This window comes from Carettochelys insculpta, chromosome 1 (assembly GCF_033958435.1).
Source record: "Carettochelys insculpta isolate YL-2023 chromosome 1, ASM3395843v1, whole genome shotgun sequence".
In the NCBI taxonomy this organism is placed as follows: domain Eukaryota; kingdom Metazoa; phylum Chordata; order Testudines; family Carettochelyidae; genus Carettochelys; species Carettochelys insculpta.
The window spans coordinates 171920091-171942724 of NC_134137.1; the positions used below are offsets into that span (position 1 = coordinate 171920091).

The 22634-nt window shown below is 46.2% G+C and overlaps 1 protein-coding gene across 1 annotated transcript in view; it reads left to right on the plus strand.

Annotated features, from left to right (window-relative positions):
- Positions 1-3948: 3948 nt before the first annotated feature.
- Positions 3949-22634, plus strand: part of HSF2BP (heat shock transcription factor 2 binding protein) — a 60676-nt gene continuing 41990 nt past the window's right edge. The window contains exons 1-2 of the mRNA XM_074983406.1: positions 3949-4004; positions 16398-16548. Of these exons, the coding sequence (XP_074839507.1) occupies positions 3969-4004; positions 16398-16548 (187 nt within the window). The 5' untranslated portion in view covers positions 3949-3968. The remainder of the gene's footprint in view (positions 4005-16397; positions 16549-22634) is intronic.

Below are 22634 nucleotides of genomic sequence, written 5' to 3' on the forward strand. Positions count from 1 at the left end.
CATCTGTTCCCAGAACAGCATGAAGCTCCTCGTAGTATTGGCATTTCTGGGGAGATGCCCCAGACCAACTGTTGGCATTCGTACATGTCTGGTAGCTCTGCTTCAGCTCCTTGAGCTTCACATGGCGCTGGAGTGTCCCTGCTGTATCCTTTCTGAGTCACGCCTCGTGATATTTTTGCATAAATATCAGCATTCCTTTTGCTGGATTTAAGCTGGATGAAATTAGCTTCTTTGCCCCACAGTGAAATGAGGTCCAAGATCTCCTGATGGCTTCATGCGAGGGCCCTTTTGCAATCCTGGGAAGTCATGGCTGCAAGCTATGCTAGGTGTGCTGCAGAGATGTGATCTGCTTGCCACGCTGGCCAGAGAGGAAAGGAAACGCTAATCAAAATCCCCTGGCTTATAACCACTGCTTCCTGTCGCCTACTTTGGTCTTACCCAGAAAGCAGCAGAGATGAAGTAATAACCAGAAAGAACACCACAAGGGGCATTCTGGGACAGTTTAAAGGCTAACAAAATTGATTTTAATAACACTGCCATCTCCACTTGTATAGTTTGACTTTGCAAATTCAACTTCTCAAGTTACTTTGGGGGTCAAGTTACTTTGGGGGGAAGTCAGCATTATAAAAGTTGACCTTCGAGCCCCTTAAAATCAACCTGTTGAGCGTTGGGATGCAGATGGATTTTATAAAATTGAACTTGGACGCTTAACGTCTAACTTAGGCCCTCCTAGTGTAGACCAGGCCTAAGATTAGTAGAAATGGCAAAGGAATAAACATTTTTTTCAGCATATTTAGTTTAAGCATTTGAAAACTGTTAAGGCCCCTTCCTACAGGTTGTTCAACAGGATAAGATTCCCTGTGCTAGTGTGGTTCCCACAGCTATTAGTGGAACTCTATGCAAGCACAAGAAGCCAGTGTGCAGGAGATGTAAGATACTAACAGAATGAGAGCTTTGTTTCCATATTGTCTGTGTAAATCTTTCACAAATATCAGGAAAGATAAAAGTTTTTTTAAGGGACAGGAAATTATGATTGAAAAAATCACAATCAAATATAAATGTATTAAACAACATAAAAAAAGACCAGGTTACAATTGGGCAGTGTCTGTGTGACCTTGTTCACACTTAATGGCTATGCCTACACTAGCCCCTTCTTTTTGAAAGGGGCACGGTAATGAGCAAGGTCGGAAGATGCTAAAGAGGCGCTGCAATGAGAATAGGAATAAGGGGCTTCCAATGTCTGGTGGGTCCTTTCAAAAGGCTGCCACCTACACGGGTGGCATGCAATTTGAAAACAGCACTTTTGAACTGCCAGGGCCGCCATTATGCTAATAAGGCAGTGCATGTTCAGGGCAGCGCCTCATTAGCCTCTTTTGACCTAGCTCATTACCAGACCCCTTTTGAAAAGAAGGGGCTAGTGTAAATGTAGCCAAGATGTTTTAAGATTAAAGTTTAACAGCTTCTGTGATTCCTCCATTAAGCCCTATGTTGTAACTGTATTTTGAAATGGCTGTAAGGATGATCTGGGGAATTTGAATCCAGTAAAACTTACATCTGTACCCAGCAAATTATTTAAAAAAATAATTAAAACCAAACAAAACACCTGGAGTGTCAAGTATGAAAACATGGTCCAATCAGCATGGTTTCTACAAAGGAAAACAGTGACTCACTAATCTCTTATAGCTCTTTTTAACATATGATAATAGTAAAGGTGTGGACAAAAGAGAACATGATGATAATTTATTTATATGTCCGAACAGACCTTTGACAATGTTCTACACAAAAGGCTACAGTAAACTAAGTAGTCATAGGATAAGAGGCAAAGCCTTGTTATGAATCAAAAACTGGCTAGGGGAGAGTAAGCAAAAAGTAGGACTAATTGGTTTTCCTTGTAGAAAAAAGTTAGTAGATTGCCTCAAAATTTGTGAGTAGGACCTTGAGAATTAAACAATAATCTGGAAATAGCAGTAAGAAGTGAGGTGCAAATTTGCCATGACACAAAGTTATTTAATCAGGAAGAAATATGATTGTGAGAAACATCAGAGACACTGACAAGTGAGATACATTGGCAACATAATGGCAACTTAAATTCAGTATTGATAAATGCAAATAAAATATGGTGGAGGGAAAGTAATCTTACAGAGCTCTGGATTAATTTGCAATTTAGGAAAGGGAGTGGGACATAACTACAAACTGTACAATAGAGACTTTGCCTCATTTTGCTGCACCACTTTTTAAAATAACATTAGGATGCATACGGAATACGATAGTGACTAACAGAATATTATAATGCCTTCATATCAACGTAAGGAGCGGGTCTCATCTAGAGCATTGTATATAATATCGGTTTCCCCATCTCAGAAAGAATGTTGTGAAAGTAGAGGGGTATTCATAAAAGGATGAGGAGAAACATGAGACATTGAAAAATCCTCACTTGAAGAGAGAGTAGAAAGACTGGGATAAGGGGACATAATAATTATAATAAAAGAAGTATATAAAATAGAGCAGCTAGACAAGGACTATCACTTTTTCCTGTTTCCTAAGGCAAGTATAAAGGACCATCCAATGAAATTTAGAAGCGGGAAATTCAAAATCAATTAAGGGAAATACGTTTCCACACAGTAAATAATTAGACTTTGGATCGAGTTGCTCATTGGATGTCTTTGCAGCCAAGAACTTAGTATGATAAAAAAGAGCTTGATGGACAATTATATCCAGAAATTGGCAAACCTTTCAGAAAGAAGAAAAGTAGTCGGGTAGCACTTTGAAGATTAACAAAATAATTTATTTGGTGATGAGCTTTTGTGGGACAGACCCACTTCTTCAGCTCAACTCACTTTTAGAAAGGTTATTAGAGCTGATGTGTCAAGGGGTAAAAAATTTTAAGCTACTATTGAGAAGGGATGAGCAATAATGTGGTCTGGGGTGCGTTATCCCACATCTGTCTACAGCAAGTGATTTTACACTTTGCTCTGAAGTGGGCCATTCTGTTAATGACTTCAGAGTTTGGGTGTTACTGAAGAAGAATTTTCACAACACTCTTCAAAGAGAGGCTGCTGAACTTTCTTTCATATTCAAATTTGACACATTAACTTGTGGTTTGAACCGAGATTGGAATTTTCTGGGTCACTATGGCAGCTCATTTGCATACTTGGCTTAATCTAATTCTTGATTCCCCCCACCTTCTGCCCCTCTACACTGTGATTTGCTCACCTTGATATTTTTTTTTTCTGATTTGTCCACCTCGATTACTGTTCTTGGTTCTCTGTGCCTTAAATATTGAGTCTGTTCTGGTATGGCTATGGTCTGAATGGTCTGTTCTGGTATGGCTATGGTCTTTAAAGTGATACTTGACTGCTTCTCTGTTTTGATAGTATATAGACTAGAATGGCTTTCTCTCTGTTGCTCTGAAGTATTTTGCGTTGGCCATGGTCCGCGAGGATGCGGGATCAGCTGAGCCAGACACGTGGCTGGGCATGGGACTCCTGAAGTGTATAATGCGCATCAAGCTGTAGCACTTTACATGAACTAATTTGCGTGATTTCGTTCATGCCGCTGACGTCCCATATTGCCACCACCTAAACAGCCAATTTGAAAAACTCCCCCTCGCCTCTTTGCTCCCTTGCAGCTGAACCCTCCACGGGCACAGAAGCAGACTCCCTAAACCCCCAGCCCTTGGGTAGCCCTGCACCAGCTCCTAGCCCTGCACCAGCCCCCACCCCAGCCACTAAGCACAGGAGAGGCAGGACAGATCCCTACCAGCCCCTTCGAACTCTTTCAGGACCAACAAAGGAAGCCCGGCCCCCACGCGCCCGCAAGCAGCCATTCCCGCCACGCTCCGCCCCCACAACCAGGCGGGTCCAGGGGGCGGGGCGCTCCGGGGAGTCACGTGGTGCGGAGGCACGTGGTGGGCGGTGTGGCTGTTGCGCTTTCCTCGCGCCGCGCGGCGTCGGCTGGCTATCGGCACCATGAAGCGGAGCGCGCGCCCCGCCGGCGACGGGCAGGTAGAGCGCGTGGCCCTTACTTTCCCCGCCCCTCCCGCCCGGCAGCGGGGGCAGCGCCTCGCGCCGTTCAGGGGGCAGACCCCGCCGCTCAGTCCGCCCCCGCAGCGCCGAGCGCCGCCTGGGCCTGCAGCCCACGAAGCGGCAGGGCCGGGCCCGGGTTGAGGCGTGCGAGGGGTGGGTGCGGCAGCGAGCGAAGCGGGGGGAAGGGCCCGGGGCCGTTTCCGCGGGGGTGGGTTTGCTGCCGAGGGGCAGATCTGTGAGGGTGGCGGGTTCCCCCGACTGTAGGGTGCAGCCCGTTGGCGCTCTGCTCAGCAGGCGGGTGTCCCCGTGCCCAGCTCTGGAGCAGCCGTGTCCAGTAGGAAATCAAAGACCGCCCCACTCGCGGTTCTTCTCCTTCCATATTCCCCACGTCATTGGCATTCCTGCCCCCCCCATGCCCTCCCCCTCAGCCTGATCTTCTCCCCAGTCTCCCCCACCCATTCTAATTCAGTGCTGGCGACCTGCCACATGCTTCTCCCACGGAGTGGTGCGATACGTGTGTGGAGGGGACAGACGGCACTCCCCACATGCAGCTCTTTGGAGGGGCTTTATTTAAAGGCTGGAAGAGCTGCCTGCGGCTCCGCTGCTGCCGGTATTTGCTGCAGTGTAATGTCATATTCACCACATGTGGTGAGTACCAAGTGTACTGCACACTGTGGGCCTTGAGTGCCAAAATTATGGGATTGGAAAAGCTTTTGAGAGGTCATCTGTTGAGCCTCGTGCCCTGCTGGCAGCAATAATTACTAGCTAAACATTTACATACAGGTCTTTGTCTAACCTGTTCTTAAGATAATCTCTAATCATGGAGGTTCCACAAAACTACCCCCCCAACCTCTTATTCCAGTGCTTAACCATCAGGACAGGAAATTTTTCCTGATGTCTAACTTTACCTCCTCCTTGCTGTAGTTTAATCTTATTTTTTCTTATCCTGGTCTCAGGTGAAGGAGAACACTTATTCTTTCACTTCTTGCTTACAGCTTATTATGTACTTCATAACTGTTATCGTGTCCCCCCTCTCAGTCTTCACTTTGCCAGTCTAAAGGAGCCCATTTTTTTTCAACCTTTCCTCATAGGTCATGTTCTCCAGACCGTTAATCATTTTTGTTACTCTTATGTGGACTTCTTCCAATTTGTTCATATCTTTTCTCAAACATGGGTCCCAGAACTTGATGCAATACTTTAGTTGAGGCCTAATCAGCTCAGAGTTGAGTGGAAGAATTACTTCTCTTTTGCTCAGAACACTCCTACTTATACACCCCAGAATGATATTTGTGTTTCACCCCCTGCCTCAAATAGCAGGCTTGATCAGGTTCATTGTATTGGCTGTACCTTTAGAAAATGTGGATACATTTAAATAGTACTGCAGTGACTTCTGCTGTGAGATTTGAGTTTGGGAGAACTTGTACAGGTAGACATATAGAAATAAAACTTCACTTTGCAGTCCGTAGTGTGTTTTTATGTGAACTTTTTATGCGTCTGATGAACTGTTTCTTTTCCCACAAAAGCTTGTGCTCCACAATATCCGTTAGTCGGAAAGGTGTTGTATGTGAACTTTAATCCACTGTACTAGAGACTATAAGTCAGCTGGGGGACTGCGTCACTAAATTGAAGTTATGTATTCAATATCGCATAACTTGTGGGAGAAGAGGGAATAGATAGAACTGAGTTTTGTCGTACTGGTTACATTTTGTTGCATACAGATGTGTGGTAGCTATATTGATTCTAGGATATTAGAAAAACAAAGATAATATCTCCAATGGGACTGGCTTTTTTGTTGGTGAGCGAGACAAGCTTTTTGAGTTTGCATAATCTGGCAAGCTGGGTCCGGCTCCAGCTCCTGGGCTCTGCACACTACTGCTGTTGCTCCCTCGCCTATTGCTGGGGGAACGGCAGTGCAGCACATCCTGGAGATGCTTTTCCCGCACTGCTCTGATTTGCTGGAAGTGTGGCCAAACAGAGCAGTGAGGGGTGGTCCCTAGGAGCAGTGGGGGTGCTGCACCAGGTAAGTGCCCATCTCATTGACCAGACTCTGCAACCACTTCTGCACCCCTCCTCCCGACCCTTCTTTCTCACCCCACTCCTGTGCCCCTTACTGCCCAGACTCCCACCTTGCTCGTGCACCCCCGCCTGCTCAGACCTCCACTGCCAGCCCACTCCTGCACCCTCCACATGCACACTCAAACCACCAGCTCCCTCCTGCTCACACCCCAAGCTGGCTTCCTGGTAGACCCCTCCCACACTGAACCCCTAATTTTGGAGATGTTTTGTTTTGCAGTCGGGGACCACGTGTGTGGTGGTAAGGCAGCACTACACTTCTTGAAGTTGGGGAGGACTGAACAAGAAACAAAACAAGAAGTAAAAATGAAGGAAAATATACAAACAGAAGAGGCTGAGGATGAAGCAGGCAACCAAGGCAGGAAAGGAAAAAGTAGAAAATGTGTGAGAGAAATGCAAATACCATAGGTATTGTCCTGATAGTTTAGTGACAATATATACTTGGAATGACCTTTGCTTCCTCATCCCTCTGGAGGTGGGAATGTTGCAGAGGGCAGCACCATAGGGAACAGCAGCGAAGGGTCCTGTGGCACCTTATAGACTAACAGAAAAGTTTTGAGCATGAGCTTTCGTGAGCATGGACTCACTTCATCAGATGAAGTGAGTCCGTGCTCACGAAAGCTCATGCTCAAAACTTTTGTTAGTCTATAAGGTGCCACAGGACCCTTCGTTGCTGTTACAGTTCCAGACTAACACGGCTACCCCTCCGATACTTGACACCATAGGGAAGTGGCTGTTTCTGTAGTTCTTTAGCAACCCCTTGTGGCTGACTGAAGGAAGTTTGTGTTCAGTGTTGTAGTAGTCAAGCTGGTCTGAGGGTGTTAGAGGAACAAAATGGGTGAGGTAATAGCTTTTTATTACACCCACCTCTGTTGTTGAGAGACAACTGTTTTTGAGCTTAAACAGCTTTTTCAGAAGAAAGTTTGACAAGCTTGATGAGGAGCTGTTTTCACTAGAGGCTTGCTAGCATGATCATTGCTGGTTTATTTTAAACTTTAACTGACCAGTGTTGATGCACATCTAGTATGGCAAATGGATTTGCAAGGCAAGGGATGATAGTCCATTATCTTGTTTGCACGTATTTCAGGGTTACTACCTGAAAATATATGAATATAGCAAGCTCTTTTATATCCGGCATTGTATGATCCAGAACTCTCAAATAATCAGCGTTTTAACCATAATTAAATTTGTTTTCCATAAGTACAGTATCGTGAGAGTAAATACAAATAAGTACAGCAAATATGATATAAGTTTAAAGTGTACAATACTAATGTTGTTAGTCAATAAAGTACTTTGCATAAATTTTTGTTTGTTAATAGCTAATCTTGGGGTTTTTTTAGTGTTATGCATTGGTAAGTATACCTCTTTCTTATTCAGAATATTTGAATATCCAGCAACCTCCCATTCCAGGGGCTGCTGGATATGAAAGAGTTTAAGAAGATAAGAATGGCAATTACTGGGTCAGACCAAAGGTCCATCTAACCCAGCATCCTGTCTGCTGACAGTGGCCAGTGCCAGGTGCCCTGGAGGAGAGGGACCAAAGATAATGATCAAGCGACTTGTGTGCTGCCATCCATCTCCAGTCTTTGACAAACAGAGGCCAGGGACACCATTCCTACCCCCTGACTAATAGCCCTTTACGGACCTAACCTCCATGAATTTATCCAGCTCTTCTTTGAACTCCGTTATAGTCCTAGCCTTCACACCCTCCTCTGGCAAGAAGTTCCACAGGTTGACTGTGCGCTGTGTAAAAAAAGAACTTTCTTTTATTAGTTTTAAACCTGCTACCCGTTCATTTCATTTTGGTGTCCTCTAGTTCTTGTATTATGGGAACAAGTAGATAACTTTTCTTTATTCACCGTCTCCACACTACTCATGATTTTATAGATCCCTATCATATCCCCCTTCAGTCTTCTCTTTTCTAAACTGAAAAGTCCCAGTCTCTTTAGCCTCTCCTCATATGGGACCTGTTCTGAACTCCTAATCATTTAAGTTTTCCTTTCTTGAACCTTTTCTAATGCTAAAATATCTTTTTTGAGGTGATTAGACCACATCTGCACGCAGTATTCAAGATGTGGGTGTACCATAGTTTTATATAGAGGCAGTAAGATATTCTTTGTCTTACTTTCTGTCCCTTTTTTAATAATTCGTAACATCCTATTTGCTTTTTTAGTAACAGAGAGGAAGCCGTGCTAGTCTATACACTCTCAAAACAAAAAGCAGTCAAGTAGTACGTTAAAGACTAGCAAAATAGTTTATTAGGTGAGCTTTCGTGGGACAGACCCACTTCTTCAGACCATAGCCAGACCAGAACAGACTCACTATTTAAGGCACAGAGAACCAAAAACAGGAAGCAAGGAGGACAGATCAGAAAAAGATAATCAAGGTAAGCAAATCCTTGCTTCCTGTTTTTGGTTCTCTGTGCCTTAAATATTGAGTCTGTTCTGGTCTGGCTATGGTCTGAAGAAGTGGGTCTGTCCCACGAAAGCTCACCTAATAAACTATTTTGCTAGTCTTTAAAGTGCTTCTTGACTGCTTTTTGTTTTGATATTTGCTTTTTTGACTGCCGCTGCATGCTGCATGGATGCTCTTAGAGAACTATCCATGATAACCCCAAGATCTCTTTTCTGATTAGTTGTAGCTAAATTAGCTCGTATCATATTGTATGTATACTTGGCATTATTTTTTCCAATGCGCATTATTTTACACTTATTTACATTAAATTTCAGTTGCTTAAACATTCGATTCGATGAGATCTTTTCGAAGTACTTCACAGTCTGCTTTCGTCTTGACTATTTTGAACAGTTTAGTATTGTCCACAAACTTTACACCTCACTACTTACCTCTTTCTCTAGATCATTTATGAATAAGAGGAATAGGATTGGTCCTAGGACTGACGTGGGGAACACCACTCGTTACCCTTCTCCATTCGGAAAATTTACCATGCATTCCTACCCTTTGTTTCCTATCTTTTAACCAGTTCTCAGTCCATGAAAGGAACTTCCCTCTTATCTCATGACAACCTAATTTATTCAAGAGCCTTTGATGAGGGACTTTGTCACAGGCTTTCGGGAAATCCAAGTATACTCTGTCTGCTGGATCCCTCTTGTTTGCATATTTGTTAACCCCTTCAGAGAATTCTAATAGATTAGTAAACCATGATTTCTCTTTACAGAAACCATGTTGACTTTTGCCTAACAAATTATGTTCTTCTATGTGTCTGATAATTTTATTCTTTACTATTGTTTCAGCTAATTTGCCCGGTACTGAGGTTAGACTTACCAGTTTGTAATTGCCAGAGTCGCCTCTAGAGCTCTTTTAAAATATTGATGTTACGTTAGCTGTCTTCCAGTCCTTGGGTACAGAATCTGATTTAAAGAGTAAGTTACAAATCACAGTTGTTACTTCTGCAATTTCACTTTTGAGTTCTTTCAGAATCCTTGGGTGAATGCCATCTGGTCCTGGTGATTTGTTACTGTTAAGTTTTTCTATCTGTTCCAAAACCTCCTGGAATGACACTTCAGTCTGCAACAGTTCTACATTCATTACCCACAAAGGATGGTGCAGGTTTGGGAATCTCCCTAACATCCTCAGCCATGAAGACTGAAGCAAAGAAATCATTTAGGCTCTCCACAATGGCTTTATTGTCCTTGATCTCTCCTTTTGTATCTCGGTTGTCCAGGGGTCCCACTGTTTTTTAACAGGCTTCCAGCTTCTAATGTACTTAAAAAACATTTTGCTATTACTTTTTGAGTTTTTGGCAAGCTGTTCCTCAAAATCTTTTTTGGGTTTTGTTATGTTTTTACACTTAATTTGGCAGCGTTTATGTTCCTTCCTATTTACCTCACTAGCATTGGACTTCCTCTTTTTAAAAGATGCCTTTGTGTCTCTCACTGCTTTTTACATGGTTGTTAAGCCATGGTGTCTCTTTTTTAGGTCTCTTACCATGTTTTTTAAATTGGGGTGTACATTCAAGTTGGATCTCTATTATGGTGTCCTTGAAAAGTTTCCATACAACTTGCAGGGATTTTACTCTAATCACTATACCTCATTTTTGTGTAATTCCCCTTTTTTGAAATTAAATACCAGAGTGTTAGACTGCCTGTGGTGGGAAGAACACCTCAGAATGTTAAACTTTATTTTATTATGATCACTATTCCCAAGCAGTGCTCTAATAGTTACTTCCTGGACCAAATCCTGTGCTCCACTCAGTACTAAGTCGAGAATTGGCTCTCCTTTGGTGGGTTCCTATACGAGTTGCTCCAAGAAGCAGTCGTTTAAGGCATTGAGAAATGTTATCTCTGCATCTTCTCCTGAGTTGACATGCACCCAGTCAATATGGGGATAATTGAAATCCCCTCTTATTGAGTTTTTTTTTATTTTGATACCTTCTCTAATCTTCCTTAACATTTCAACATCACTGTCACTGTCCTGGTCAGATGGTCGATAATATTCTTCTACTGCTATATTCTTATTGGAGCACGGACTTACTATCCATAGTGATTCTATGGAACATTTTGATTCATTTGATTTTTACATCATTTCATTCCACATTCTTTCACATACAGTGCCACTCTGCCACCTGCATGACCTATTCTGTCCTTAGGATATATTTTATATCATGGTATGAACATGTCCCACTGATTGTCCTCATTCCACCAGGTTTCTGTGATGCCTATTATGTCAAACTTCTCCTTTAATATGAGGTACTCTAATTCACCCATCTTATCAGTTAGACTTCTAGCATTTGTGTAGAAGCACTTTAAAAAATTGCCACTGTTTATCTTCCGTTCCCTGATGTATTAGATTCTTTTACATGTGAGTGTTTCCTGTCTGATCTGGCGCATATTATATCACCTCCCCTCCTCTCTTTCTGACTAAAACCTAGAGAATTTCTGTCAATGGACTTCCTTCTAAGAGAAGTCTCTATATGATCCACGTGCTTCTTCGCACCAATCGGCTTTCCTGCATCTCTTAGTTTAAAAACTGCTCTGTGACCTTTTTAATATTTAGTACCAGCAGTCTGGCTCCAGCTTGGTTTAGGTGGAGCCATCCTTCCTGTATAGGCTCCCCCATCCCAAAAGTGTCCCCAGTTCCTAATAAAACTAAACCCCTCCTCCCTACACCATCATCTCATCCACACATTGAGAGTCTGAGGTTCTGCTTCCTAACTGGCTCTGTGCATGGAATCAGAAGCATTTCTGAGAAAGCTACCATAGAGGTCCTGGAGTTCAGTCTCTTTCCTAGCAGCCTGTATTTGGCCTCCAGGACATCTCTCCTACCCCTCCCTATGTCATTGGTATCTACATATATCACGATCACTGGCTCCTTCCCAGGACTACACATAAGTCTATCTAGATGCCTGGAGAGATTGTAGCTTTCGCACCAGGCAGGCAAGTCACCATACGGTTCTCCCGGCCATCAGAAACCCAATTATCTGTTTCTAATTATCAAATCACCCACTACAAGCACCTGCCTTTTCTTAACAACTGGTGTCCGTCGTCGTCGTGGTGTCCCTCCCCACCCCCGACGAGAAGTATCCTCAGTGTGAGAGGATACTATGACATCCTTTGAGAGCAAGGGCCCAACTATGGGATGATTTCCCTCGGCTCCCATTGACTTCTCCCTTCCCCTGAGCCTCTCATCCTCCTTAAGAGCACTGATGCTGTCAGACTAGAGGTGGGACAGTACTACAGTGTCCCGGAAAGCCTCATGAACATACCTCTCTGCCCCCCTTAGCTCCTCCAGTTCAGCCAGTCTTGCCTCCAAAGCCTGAACTTAGTCTCTGAGGGTCAGCAGTTCCGGGTGCACACATACGCCACCTGCTCACAGGGCAGGAAGTCAATACATGTTACACTCAACACAGTAAACAGGGTAGCCCAAAATCTGCTGCTGGGCTTCTGCCTGCATTTTCATAGGAATAAGGGGACTTCGAAGTTGCCAGGCTCTTTTCGAAAAGAAGCCCCGTGTGGATGAGCTGCGCGGCAGCGAGCCACGTCAATTTCGAAGTGCTGTGGCCGCCTGCATGCTAATGAGGTGCTGAATATGTATTTCAGCGCTTCATTAGTAAACTTCATTTGCATGGCCGTTTCGAAGTTTTTGGCTAGTGTAGACATAGCCCAGGAGAGCACCTGTCAAAACTCCCTCCTGTTAGCAAACCGGTTACTGTTGTGTTTGGAGTGGCTTTAATAGTTTACAAATTAAATAAAGATTGAGGATGTCGATATATCTAGTTTTGTGTCATTTTTGGTGGGGTAGCCCCAAAATGCAAAGTTCTTGGAGAGAGGGGGGATATTAAGGCTCCTGGTAAAATGTTCCCTCCTGCCTCCCTAAAAGGAGCATAGTTTAAATGAAAATGAAAATGGGGGATGAAAGAGAGACTTGTGGAAATGGACAGAAGTGTAATAAAAATACTAGATACAATAGAGAGTGATCAGAGTAGAAAAGAGTATGAAAGTATGTTGCTTTATTCTAGAGAGGGCGGAAAAAAGTATGTGTGTGGTTTTATTCAGTACCCAGTCCAGTACTGTAATTTGATAGTTAAAATAAGGAAAAATCACTGAAATTTTGCAGAGCTGCCTTTTGAGGCATGTTGGAGAACAGATATTCCAGACAAGGAAAACTGAATCTCTTAGGCTGCGTCTACACTACACACACACCTCGAAAGGGGGAAGGTTGAAAATCTAAATCGAAACAAGGGATTTTGAAAGAACGCGGCTGCGCGCACAAAGGGGATCGCCGTACTGGTCCACTGTTTCGAAAGAGGCCCCCCGGTCTGGGGCCGGCCACGCAGCAATGCGAGCCCTTTTGAAAGAACAAGCCAGGAACCACCACGCATGGGGTTATATGGCCAACAAGCTCTTCCTGGTCCTGCAGCCAGTGGCTCCCTTAAAGGGCCCCTCCAAACACACTCGCCCTGCAGACGCAGAGCACTGCAGAGCAGCAGACAGGACTGCTGGGACCGTGCTCTGGGAGTGTCACTGCACATGGAACACCAGCGGCTGCCCAAGGCTGAAGCTTCCACCGACACCAGGGCCCAGATGGCCATGGTCATCCGGGCCATGGTGGAAGCCCTGCAGCCCACATACCCCCCCCAGCTGGGGTCCTTCTGGCCCTGGCCACGGGACAATAATCACACCCCATTCCCCAGCCCCTAGCGCGCCTCTGGAGCCACTCCATCAGTGGGGACTGGTGGGAGAGGCTGGTACCGGGCCAGTGAGACGATGACAGGTGGCTTCAGACCTTCTGAATGTCAAGACAGACATTCATGCAGCTGTGCCACTGGCTCACACCTGCCCTGCAGCGCGTGGACACCCACATGTGGCCCGCCCTCCCGGTTGAGAAATGTGTGGGGCTCACGCTGTGGAAGCTGGTCACCCCTTGTAGTCACCATTCGGTGGGACACCAATTTGGGGTGGGTAAGGCCACTGTTGGAGCCGTTCTCCTGGAGGTAAGCTAGGCCAGGGCCCCACACCCACCCCAAGAAGGGGGGAGTGGGCCCCTGGGTACCCTGCAGTGGGGGAGGGTGACGGGGGCCCAGCAGGGTATGGGCGGGGGCATAGAGGGTGACAGGGCTTACTGCCGTGTCGGCTCACATGTCAATGCCTCCCCTCACACAGGTGGTCCAGACGATCAACCGTGTGATCCTGCAGAGGGCTGTCCGCCTCAGGGACCTGAAAGACGCCAGGGGAGGATTTGCAGCCATTGGGTTTCCCAACAGCTCGATGGCACCCATGTAGCAATCTTCAGGCTGCTTCATACACCGCAAGGGGTACCGCTTGGTGGTGCTGCAAGCCCATGTTGATGCTTGGGGCCAGTTCAGCAACATCGGTGTGGACTGCTCTGGGCGAGTTCACAACACTTGAGTACTGCGGAATTCCTGGCTGGGGCTCCACATGGAGGAGGGCACATACGTCCTTGTCCAGGAGCTCCCCAGGGGGGCCATCACAATGCCACCATGCATAGTGGCCGATAGGCCGTACCCATTGCAGCCATGGCTCATGTGCCCCTACACAGGGCACACCACCGCCAGCCGGGGTGCTTTTAACCACTCCATCAACCACACCCACGATAGGTGGAGCGGGCCTTCAGGCGCCTGAAGGGGTGCTTCCAGTGCCTGAGTGTGTGGCTGGATGTCAGCCTGCCCAACGTCCCCTGGGTGGTGGCGGCCTGTTTTGCTCTGCAAACACAGTGGAGGGCAAGCAGGAGTGTGTCGTGCAGTGATGGGCTGTGGACGGCAGCCCCGGATATGAGCCCATGGCTCTGTGCGGCCAGGCACACAGGGATGGGGTTAATATTTGGGAGGCCTTCAACTGGGAGCCTCACTGACCCTCCCATTGGCACACTCTGGCCTGCACCCACCCCGCATCCACCCTGCACACGCACCCAGGGGGCATCGGGGTGCACAACACAGCAGATTACTGAACATCACTCAACCAACAAAGAACATGTAAACAAACTGCACTTGAACAAAAAGCTGTGTGAGGGCGTCAAAACTGGGAGATAGGTACGGGCACGAATGTGGGGGGAAAACTATGTGCAGGGGGTGGGGCCGTGCCCCTGTTGACAGGGCCGCAGGCATGGGTGTGCCTAGTCCTCCATGGGGGACCCCTGGTGAGTGCGGCGGCTCTGTCGGGGCTGCAACGACGGGGAGGTAGGCTTGAGCAGGGGGTGGGGACGCCATCCTGGTGGGAGGTGATGGGGGGCAGCCTGGGAGGGGTGGGGGGCAGGCTCCCTCTGGCCCGTGCTGGCAATGAGCCAGTGGTCCAACGAGACGCAGGCATGTGGGGAGAGGTGGCTAGGATAAGGGCAGTGAGTTCAGGGGTGATGGGGTGGGAATGGGGGTGGCAGATGGGGAGCAGGAGAGGCAGGCAGGGGGCCAAGGTGCCAGAGGTGCCAGGCCCTGTCTACTTGCTCCATGGGGAGCCACTCCTGGAAGAAGGTCATCTGCTCCCAGATGGCAGCAGCGTGAGCTGGGGGTGGCCCCGCTTCCGCAGCCCCAGTGACAGCTGCTGGAAAGTTGCAGTGTTTTTCGGGGTCACCTGGTTTTGTGCAATCCACCTCGTCCTCTGCCGAGAGGTCGAGAATGTCTCTAATCTTGGCCTCTGTCCAGAAGAGGCCCCTCCTCTTCTGGCCTTGGCTTGCCTCCAGTGACCCCTCAGGCTGGGAGGAGAGGGCTCCTTGGGGCCGCTGGACTGTGAAGGGCTTGCCATCTGGCCGATGGGCTATGTGGCTGTGGGCTCAGGGCTGCTGGAGTTTGTGCCAAGCAGAGTTCATGATCCTGAGGCTCTGGGCACGCTCTCAGCTTCCTGCACAGGGTTTCTGGGGCCATGCCGCTTTAAGAGGCTGGCTCCAGAGATCACAGAGCCCCACTAGGGCTTGGTAGAGTATCTCTGTGCTGCCTGTGGCCACCGCCATGGAGGACCCACTATTTCGCAATAGCAGCCCTGGAGCATCTACACATGTCCTATTTTGAAATTCAGTTTAGAAAAAGGCCGCTCTTCTCGTTTTCGGATGGGAAGAGCAGTTTGGAAACGCGCCCTCCTTTTCACTGAAAACAACTTCAAAAGAGGTCATGCATACGGATACTCTGCGGCCTCTTTCGAAATTGGACCCCCTTTCAAAATTGATTTAGAAACATGGGGCTATTGTAGAGGCACCCTTAGTGTTTACTCTTAAATATACAGCAGAGTTTTCGAGACAATGCAACATGCACGTGCATATATCAGAGATAAGTGTTGAATCCTCAGTTTATTTTGGCATTGAGATTTGCTTTTAAATCACCTTTTATTTGTTTGTTTTTTTCTTAAATGCAAACTAATTTTCTCAGGCTTCAGAGTTTAACTGAATGGTATAGACATAGGAAGGATTTACATGACTTATTGGTCTTAATTCTGAATTTAATTGCCTCTGTGGTTTTGGTTCATCATGAGTGTTAATTTACTTTTTTAGATTTATCTTTTGTGATGAATGTAAGTATTTTCAGTAGAAGAACTATTATAAATGGTTGGGTCTGTGTTCAGAATGCTTTTTGAAATCACTTAAAATGTGAATAGTATAGCAGTAAACCGTAGGGCTTTCTGAAGACAGTAGTTCAGCAGGTGTATGACACTTCATATTTTTAAAGTCCCAGTGCTTTGAAAGACCACTAGATAAACATTTCCTTTCAAAATAAAATTCTTTCTGTTGAATGGCAGGAGATACATTTGTAATAGAAAAAGAAGGATGTTTCACTAGAATACAAATTAGAGAGTACTGCAGAGTAATAAAGATAACTGTGTCATCTGTTCCATGTTTCAGAAGGGTGAAACCAAAGAGGAATTTGTTAAAGTCAGAAAGCGAGATCTGGAGAGACTGACAACGGAAGTGATGCAGTTACGAGACTTCCTACCCAGAATACTGAATGGCGATGTTTTGGAGACCTTCCAGAAATTGGATGTGATTGAAACCAGTAAGTTGCACCACATTAGCAGCAATCCATAAATATTTTCAGCTCTGCTTAGAGCACCGTATAGTGCTGTAGATGTAGATTTTTGTTGATACGTCCTGCCTAAGTTTTTTGTCAAAGGATAATTCCAGTGTTTTTCAAAATTTAAGAATTAAATAGATGTCAATCAACAAAATATTTTAACTTTTTCATTAGTTAATTGAAGACAAAGCTTTACTTACACAATGCAAGCTCCTTTTTTCCCATCAAAAGGCAGAAAGGAAGAGAGATTGGATCAGGAAGAAACTCGTTCTGCACTGAAAACCATGGAAAAAAAGCATGCAAATACAGCAGTACCCTCTGACACCCCATACCTGCAAGAGATTTCTAGCTGTTATGGAGTATGGGAAAGACATAGGGTTGCTGGATGGTCCCACGTTGGCAGCTCTGCCCTTTTACAACCCCCATAGAGTTGAGTACCTAAGGGCACAGCTGCAGTTTTAAAATGTTAGGAAAAGTGGGGCATTGGAGGCATGGGGAGAGGAAGGAGAGGCTGGGCTGGAGACGAGGTGGGGAAGAGTCACGTAAATGGTCGCGTGATCCCCCTCCTTATGTCTCTCCTAGCAATAAATTACTTCTACCTGCACCACTGCTGGAAGAGAGGGTCCAAGGAAATTTGTCCTTTTTTTAAACATAAGGCATCTCTGTGCACATTCCTTCAACTTTATATCACAAACAAATAGGCTTGGTTTAAGCAGGGCTTTTGTGATGGCATAGGGTAGCTCCTTCCTATGCAAGCCCCAACAGCTATGGACATGAACTGAAGAAGACTATCAAGGAGGACCAAACAGCAGTAAATGTGTTGCTGCCGGTGGCTGTGGGTGCATTATACGTAGCTCCCAGATGGCCAGTACAATGAGGCATGCCACTGGGGTGCAGACATCTGGTATTGCGAAGGAAGTACAGAGTGCTATGAGAGACTGCTTCTTCAAGGGGATGAAGTGCTCCACTCCTTCAAAGATTCAAGAGCTCTGATGAGCTCAGTAGTAAACTGTAATTCAGTGCTATTGTGTAAGCTGTTCCAGTACCAGATCAAACACAGCAAAGGATGCTGTCCTACTCCCAGAACTTCCAAGCATAAGACCATCCAGGAAACAGCTTATAATTGCAAAGGACAGCCGTCATCCTCCATCGTGCACTTGAATGCCTCTGAGAGGCAGCTGGTTTGATGTGAGCCTGATAAAGAGCAATCTTCAGAAAATGCCTCTCCCCTTTCAATTGGGTGTGGTCATGGATCACTGCTAAGTAGCAGGTATAAAGCATCACTGTCCACTGCTACTCTGTCTGCTTTCATATTTTGCCTTCTACCTGTCTGCTTTTACTCTTCAACTTCAGAGACCCTTCTTGTGATTGCCTGTTACAGGAATAAGTGGCCTTTTGGAAGCCAGGGAGAAGATGCTGAAAGGGTAATGGGATAGAGGCATCTGCTCTTAATAATTTATTTTCATGAATTAAAAAGGGGAGGTTTTGGCCTATCCTACACCTGAGGAGATGAAACAAATATGTAGACTGCCTCAGATTCAGGACTGTAATTCTTGCCTCCATGATTTCATCTTTTCAGCCTTGAGATAGATTTGTGGTCCTCTGCTCTCATAGACAACATCCACCTGGCCCAAAGAAAGTACTCGAGATTTATAGTGGGTCTTAATTACTAACAGTACAAAGTGTTTTTATTCCAGCTTTTGATGTCCTATAAGAGCCTTCACAAAACTCCTAACCGTGGTGATGGGAGCAGTGCATCTCATAAGCGGAGTGGCCAGATGAATGGTTAATTGGAGGCATATTACAAAAGGAGACATTGACATATTTCAGTTATATCTCCTCTGTTTGCCCAGCTGTACTACCTGAGGTACTCTGAGGAATCGTCACTTACTCGAGACAGTAAAGCGCATAGGGTGCACAGTAGCTTTCACATCATCTATCAGAGGACCAATTACTAATTACAGTCATTACTGAACATGGTGGAAATCATAACCAGGTTCAACAGTAAAGACTTACCGTGAATTATTGAGTTTATGTCCATGTTTGTGTATGTGAAGCCACTCGCAGGTGCCTCTGGTCACCTTGCTCATCAGGAAAGCACCTGAAGAGAGAGAAAATCCTATGGCCACCTCATTGTCTTCTGGCACCGACTTGGTGGCTACAGGTTGGCAGTGTCTAAAGGAGATTGAAAATGGGGTCATAATAGTAATCATTGAATTGGTTTAATAGTCTGGCAGGGCGGCGGGAGAGATCCGGCTGTTAAACCAATTAAATTTAGTTCCGTTATTTCAGCGGGGGCAGGCAGGCAGCCAAACACGCTGTGTGTAGGGGAAGTGAGCAGGGAGAGGAGTGGCTAAGTCTGTCCCTGCTGGAGCCGCACAGCCACACTAAGAAGTGGCAACAAGGTTTCGGGAGGCTTCCTGGGAGCTGAGTGCAGCTTCCCTCCTCGTGGGACCAGCGCCGCTTCCTAGGCAACATGGCGGCCCCCAGCTCTTCACTCCGCAGCCGTGGTCCCTTCCCCATTTCTGTTGGCAGCCATTGGAGTCTAGAGCCATGTTGTGGTGCAGGCTCAGCTCCCCTCGGAGCTGGTGAGTTCGACGCCACTGGGTGGGGAGCGGCTGGGAAGTTGCAGGCACTTTCTGGTCTGAGAAGTTGGGGGAGGAGGGTGGGAAGGCCCACAGTGTGCGTGGGAGGAGAGCAGTGAGTGGGAAAGTAAGATTTGGGTTCAGTGGGCAGGTTGGAGCAGGGTGGCTGAGGCAGGTTAAGCCTGGGGATGTGGGGGGGCAGGGGCAGGTTTGGGGCTGAGAGGAACCTGGGGATGTGGGGTGGTTTGGGGCTGAGGGGTCAAGCCTGGGTATCGGGGATGGGTAAGGCTTGGGGATGAGGGAGTGGATTTGGGGGCTGAGGTGGGTAAAACCTGGAGATGGAGGTAAGTTAACTTTCAGACTGGTACAAATCATTGTGTACATGAGCACTGTTCTCAAAATAGGGGTTATAAAGATTACGGTTTGATGTTATTCATTAAGGACTGTCTTCTATTCACATGCATTGCAGCTCTTGAAGTATTGATTTTGTAACTGAATTTTAAAATGTGGCTCTTCTTGCTATTTTGGTTGCAGACTCCTGAGCTAGCTCATTCATGGCCTTTCCTGACAGCAGTATTGGAGTAACATTCACCAGTGCAGTTGCTCTCTGTCTTTTCTCAACCTGCAATATTCAGGTTTCTCAAGGCTCTTATGCATACGTACTGGCTAGAGGGTTTATTTTAACCTGGGACATAATTTTTATTCTCTTAAAACTCATGGAGCCCACTTACGGAGCCAACTGCTGCTTTTGAGTTTTTCCTCTCCTAGTCTTCTTCATCTCGCACTCAAAATACATTTCCTTAGCTCAGAAGAGTGAGTAAGCCTCAGGCATGCATAACTGATCCCTCACATTTTACATACTTGATCCAGTTAAATTAATCTGTCAACTTACCCATGTTCTTTCCAAAACCATAATCAAGACAAGGGGAGAAAAAAACTACACAATCTAGATGTATCCACAGATCCTTGATATAATAATGACAGGAATAAATTTTTCAGAATGTCCTCTAATCAGTTTTTGGTTACAGCTAGTCATTTCATTGGAAAGATTATTAAATTGGATAACACAAAGGTACACTGGTACAAATCTTTGAAATAGCCATGCTAAAGGCCACTTCGAAGATTATTAATGAGGCGCTGAATTGAATATTCAGCGCCTCATTAGCATTAGCACACTTGGGGGCACAGCGCTTTGAAAGGGAATGAGGGGATTTCGAAAGGTAGCCGCGCTGAGCTGTGGGCGTTGACAAGTGGTGCTTTCGAAGCGCCGTGGCTGGAAGCGTGTTAATGCTAATGAGGCACTGGATATTCAGTTCAGTTCCTCATTAGTAATCTTCGAAACAGCCGTTTCAAAGATTTGTGCCCGCGTAGACACAGCCAAAATGTTTCAACATGTTACCGGTTGGTTGGTTGGTGTTCCACCCCGCCAAATACTAAAACTCACTCCGACAGAACTCAAATGACATCTTCTGACTGCTTCTGAAATGTGTCTCAGAAATTTGCAGTGTAGAGGCATGGCCTCATATTGGAGAACAGCACTCCAATTTCTATTCGACTGACATAGTTGATCCTTTTCATTGATACCATCTGGATATTGCTGGTCATGTGCAGTAGGGTCCACAGTGACACACACTCAAAGAAAAAACTTACTTGTGGGTACTTGAGATGATAAAATGACCTGCCTTCTTTCCCTGCTTTTCATAGTCCTTAGCAGCACAGATGTGGAGTTGCAAGGGAACTGTGGCAGGATAGCACCTACTTTGTCTTTTATGGTCTCATGCAGGAGCATGAGGAGGCACAAGGTTCATCTGTAGTCTTAGTAGTCACTGTCGTTCAGAAGACAGTCCAAGCTTGTGTGTAGGAGCAGCATGTGCACTTAAATAGGATCCACATTGATAACAGCATTTTGAAGAATCACAGTTATTGTGGCAGAAAATTAAGCTGCTTTGTTTTTTCATTCTAGTGAGCTGTGGGGAAATTAGTCTGCCTTTCTGAGCACACTTGGGTGGGGTGGAATTGTGAGAAGGCATTGGAGGAAGTGTTTAAAATTGTTTTTCCTTTAGAATTTCACGGTTCTTTACTCAAATAAAAGAGAAATCAGCACTTAAAATGATTATCATTTGGTTTATTGATACTCTATGTTCTTCTTTGAGTGGTCCCCGGGAGTGCTCCACATTAGGTGTCAGGCTCGCCCTGGTGCCACAGATCAGAGATTTTCAAGCAGTATCTCGTCGGGTTGCGTGTGCGCCGATGCGCACCAGTCCTTCATGCGCTTTCGGTCACGTGCGCGATCCGGTCCATGCCAGTTCCCCTCAACCGCCAACGGCTGCAGATGGAATTTGTTTTGGCTCCAACGCCTGAGACAGATAAATACATTCCTAGTTCCATAATCAGTTTTTTGTTCAGTTCATTCTCTTATAAACTGTTTAAAGTTCTTTTGTCTATAGTTTAAAAAAAAAAAAGAAGAGAAAAGAGAGAAAGAAGGGGGGAGAAGGGAAAGAGGAGGCAGCTGCCCTCTGCAGCCTGCTACCTCCACACTATTGAATCTTATCTGTTTTACTAGCTATTAGTAGCTGTTAAGTACCCCGCTAAAGTTACAAGTTGTTAAGTATCTGCGAAATGTCTTGGCGGGTGGGGGGGGCGGTGGTGGTGGTGGCAGGTGAGCGGGCGGTGTTTATCAAATGCAACTTGTGCCGTGAAGCTATGCCTGCCTCCAAGGGCCATAGCAAGTGTATTCGCTGTTTGGGAGAGACCCATGCGCCGCAAAAATGTTCTCACTGCTCCGAACTGACGGCCAGAGCAAGGAAGGACAGGGAGATGAGACTAAAAATGATTCTATTTGACAAGGCTCTTCAGCCTGAGTCGTCAGAGACACCCCATGGGGAAGGACCTTCAGGGCTGCATAAGAGGAGGGCAACCTCTGTGACTTCCTCGATGCATAAGAAAAAGAAGATATCTCCCACTTGATCCTTGCCAGTATTATCTCTGAACAGGATGAGTGAGGCATGGGGCCGAGAAGAGCTTGCTGTCCAGGGCAGAGCAAAGGCCGCAGAACATAAGGCAGTGCCTGGGGCTCAGACCGGCAAGGAGTTGGCACCGAGGACCCTGCAGGCACCGAAGCGACGGGCACTGGAGGCTGCGGCACCGAGACTCGCAGCACTAAGAGCACTGGAACCGGAGGCTCTGGCATGGGCTCCGACGGTGCCGGAGGTTGCGGTTCTTATGGAACTGCAGGCAGAGGCACTGGTCGTGGCGCTGATGGCAGTGACACCTACATCGAGATCTCAGGCACCAAATGCTTCGGCACCGACCAAGCAGCCACACAGTCTGGGCAAGGCAAGGGATAAAACCCGGTATTGAGGTCTATCGCCAGACCTTCTTATGATGCCACTCTCACCCAGTTCTCCGCCTGAGGTGTGCATCATGGAATGGCCGGCAACATCACCAGCCTTCCTAAGACCCCCATCTCCATTTTTACGACCA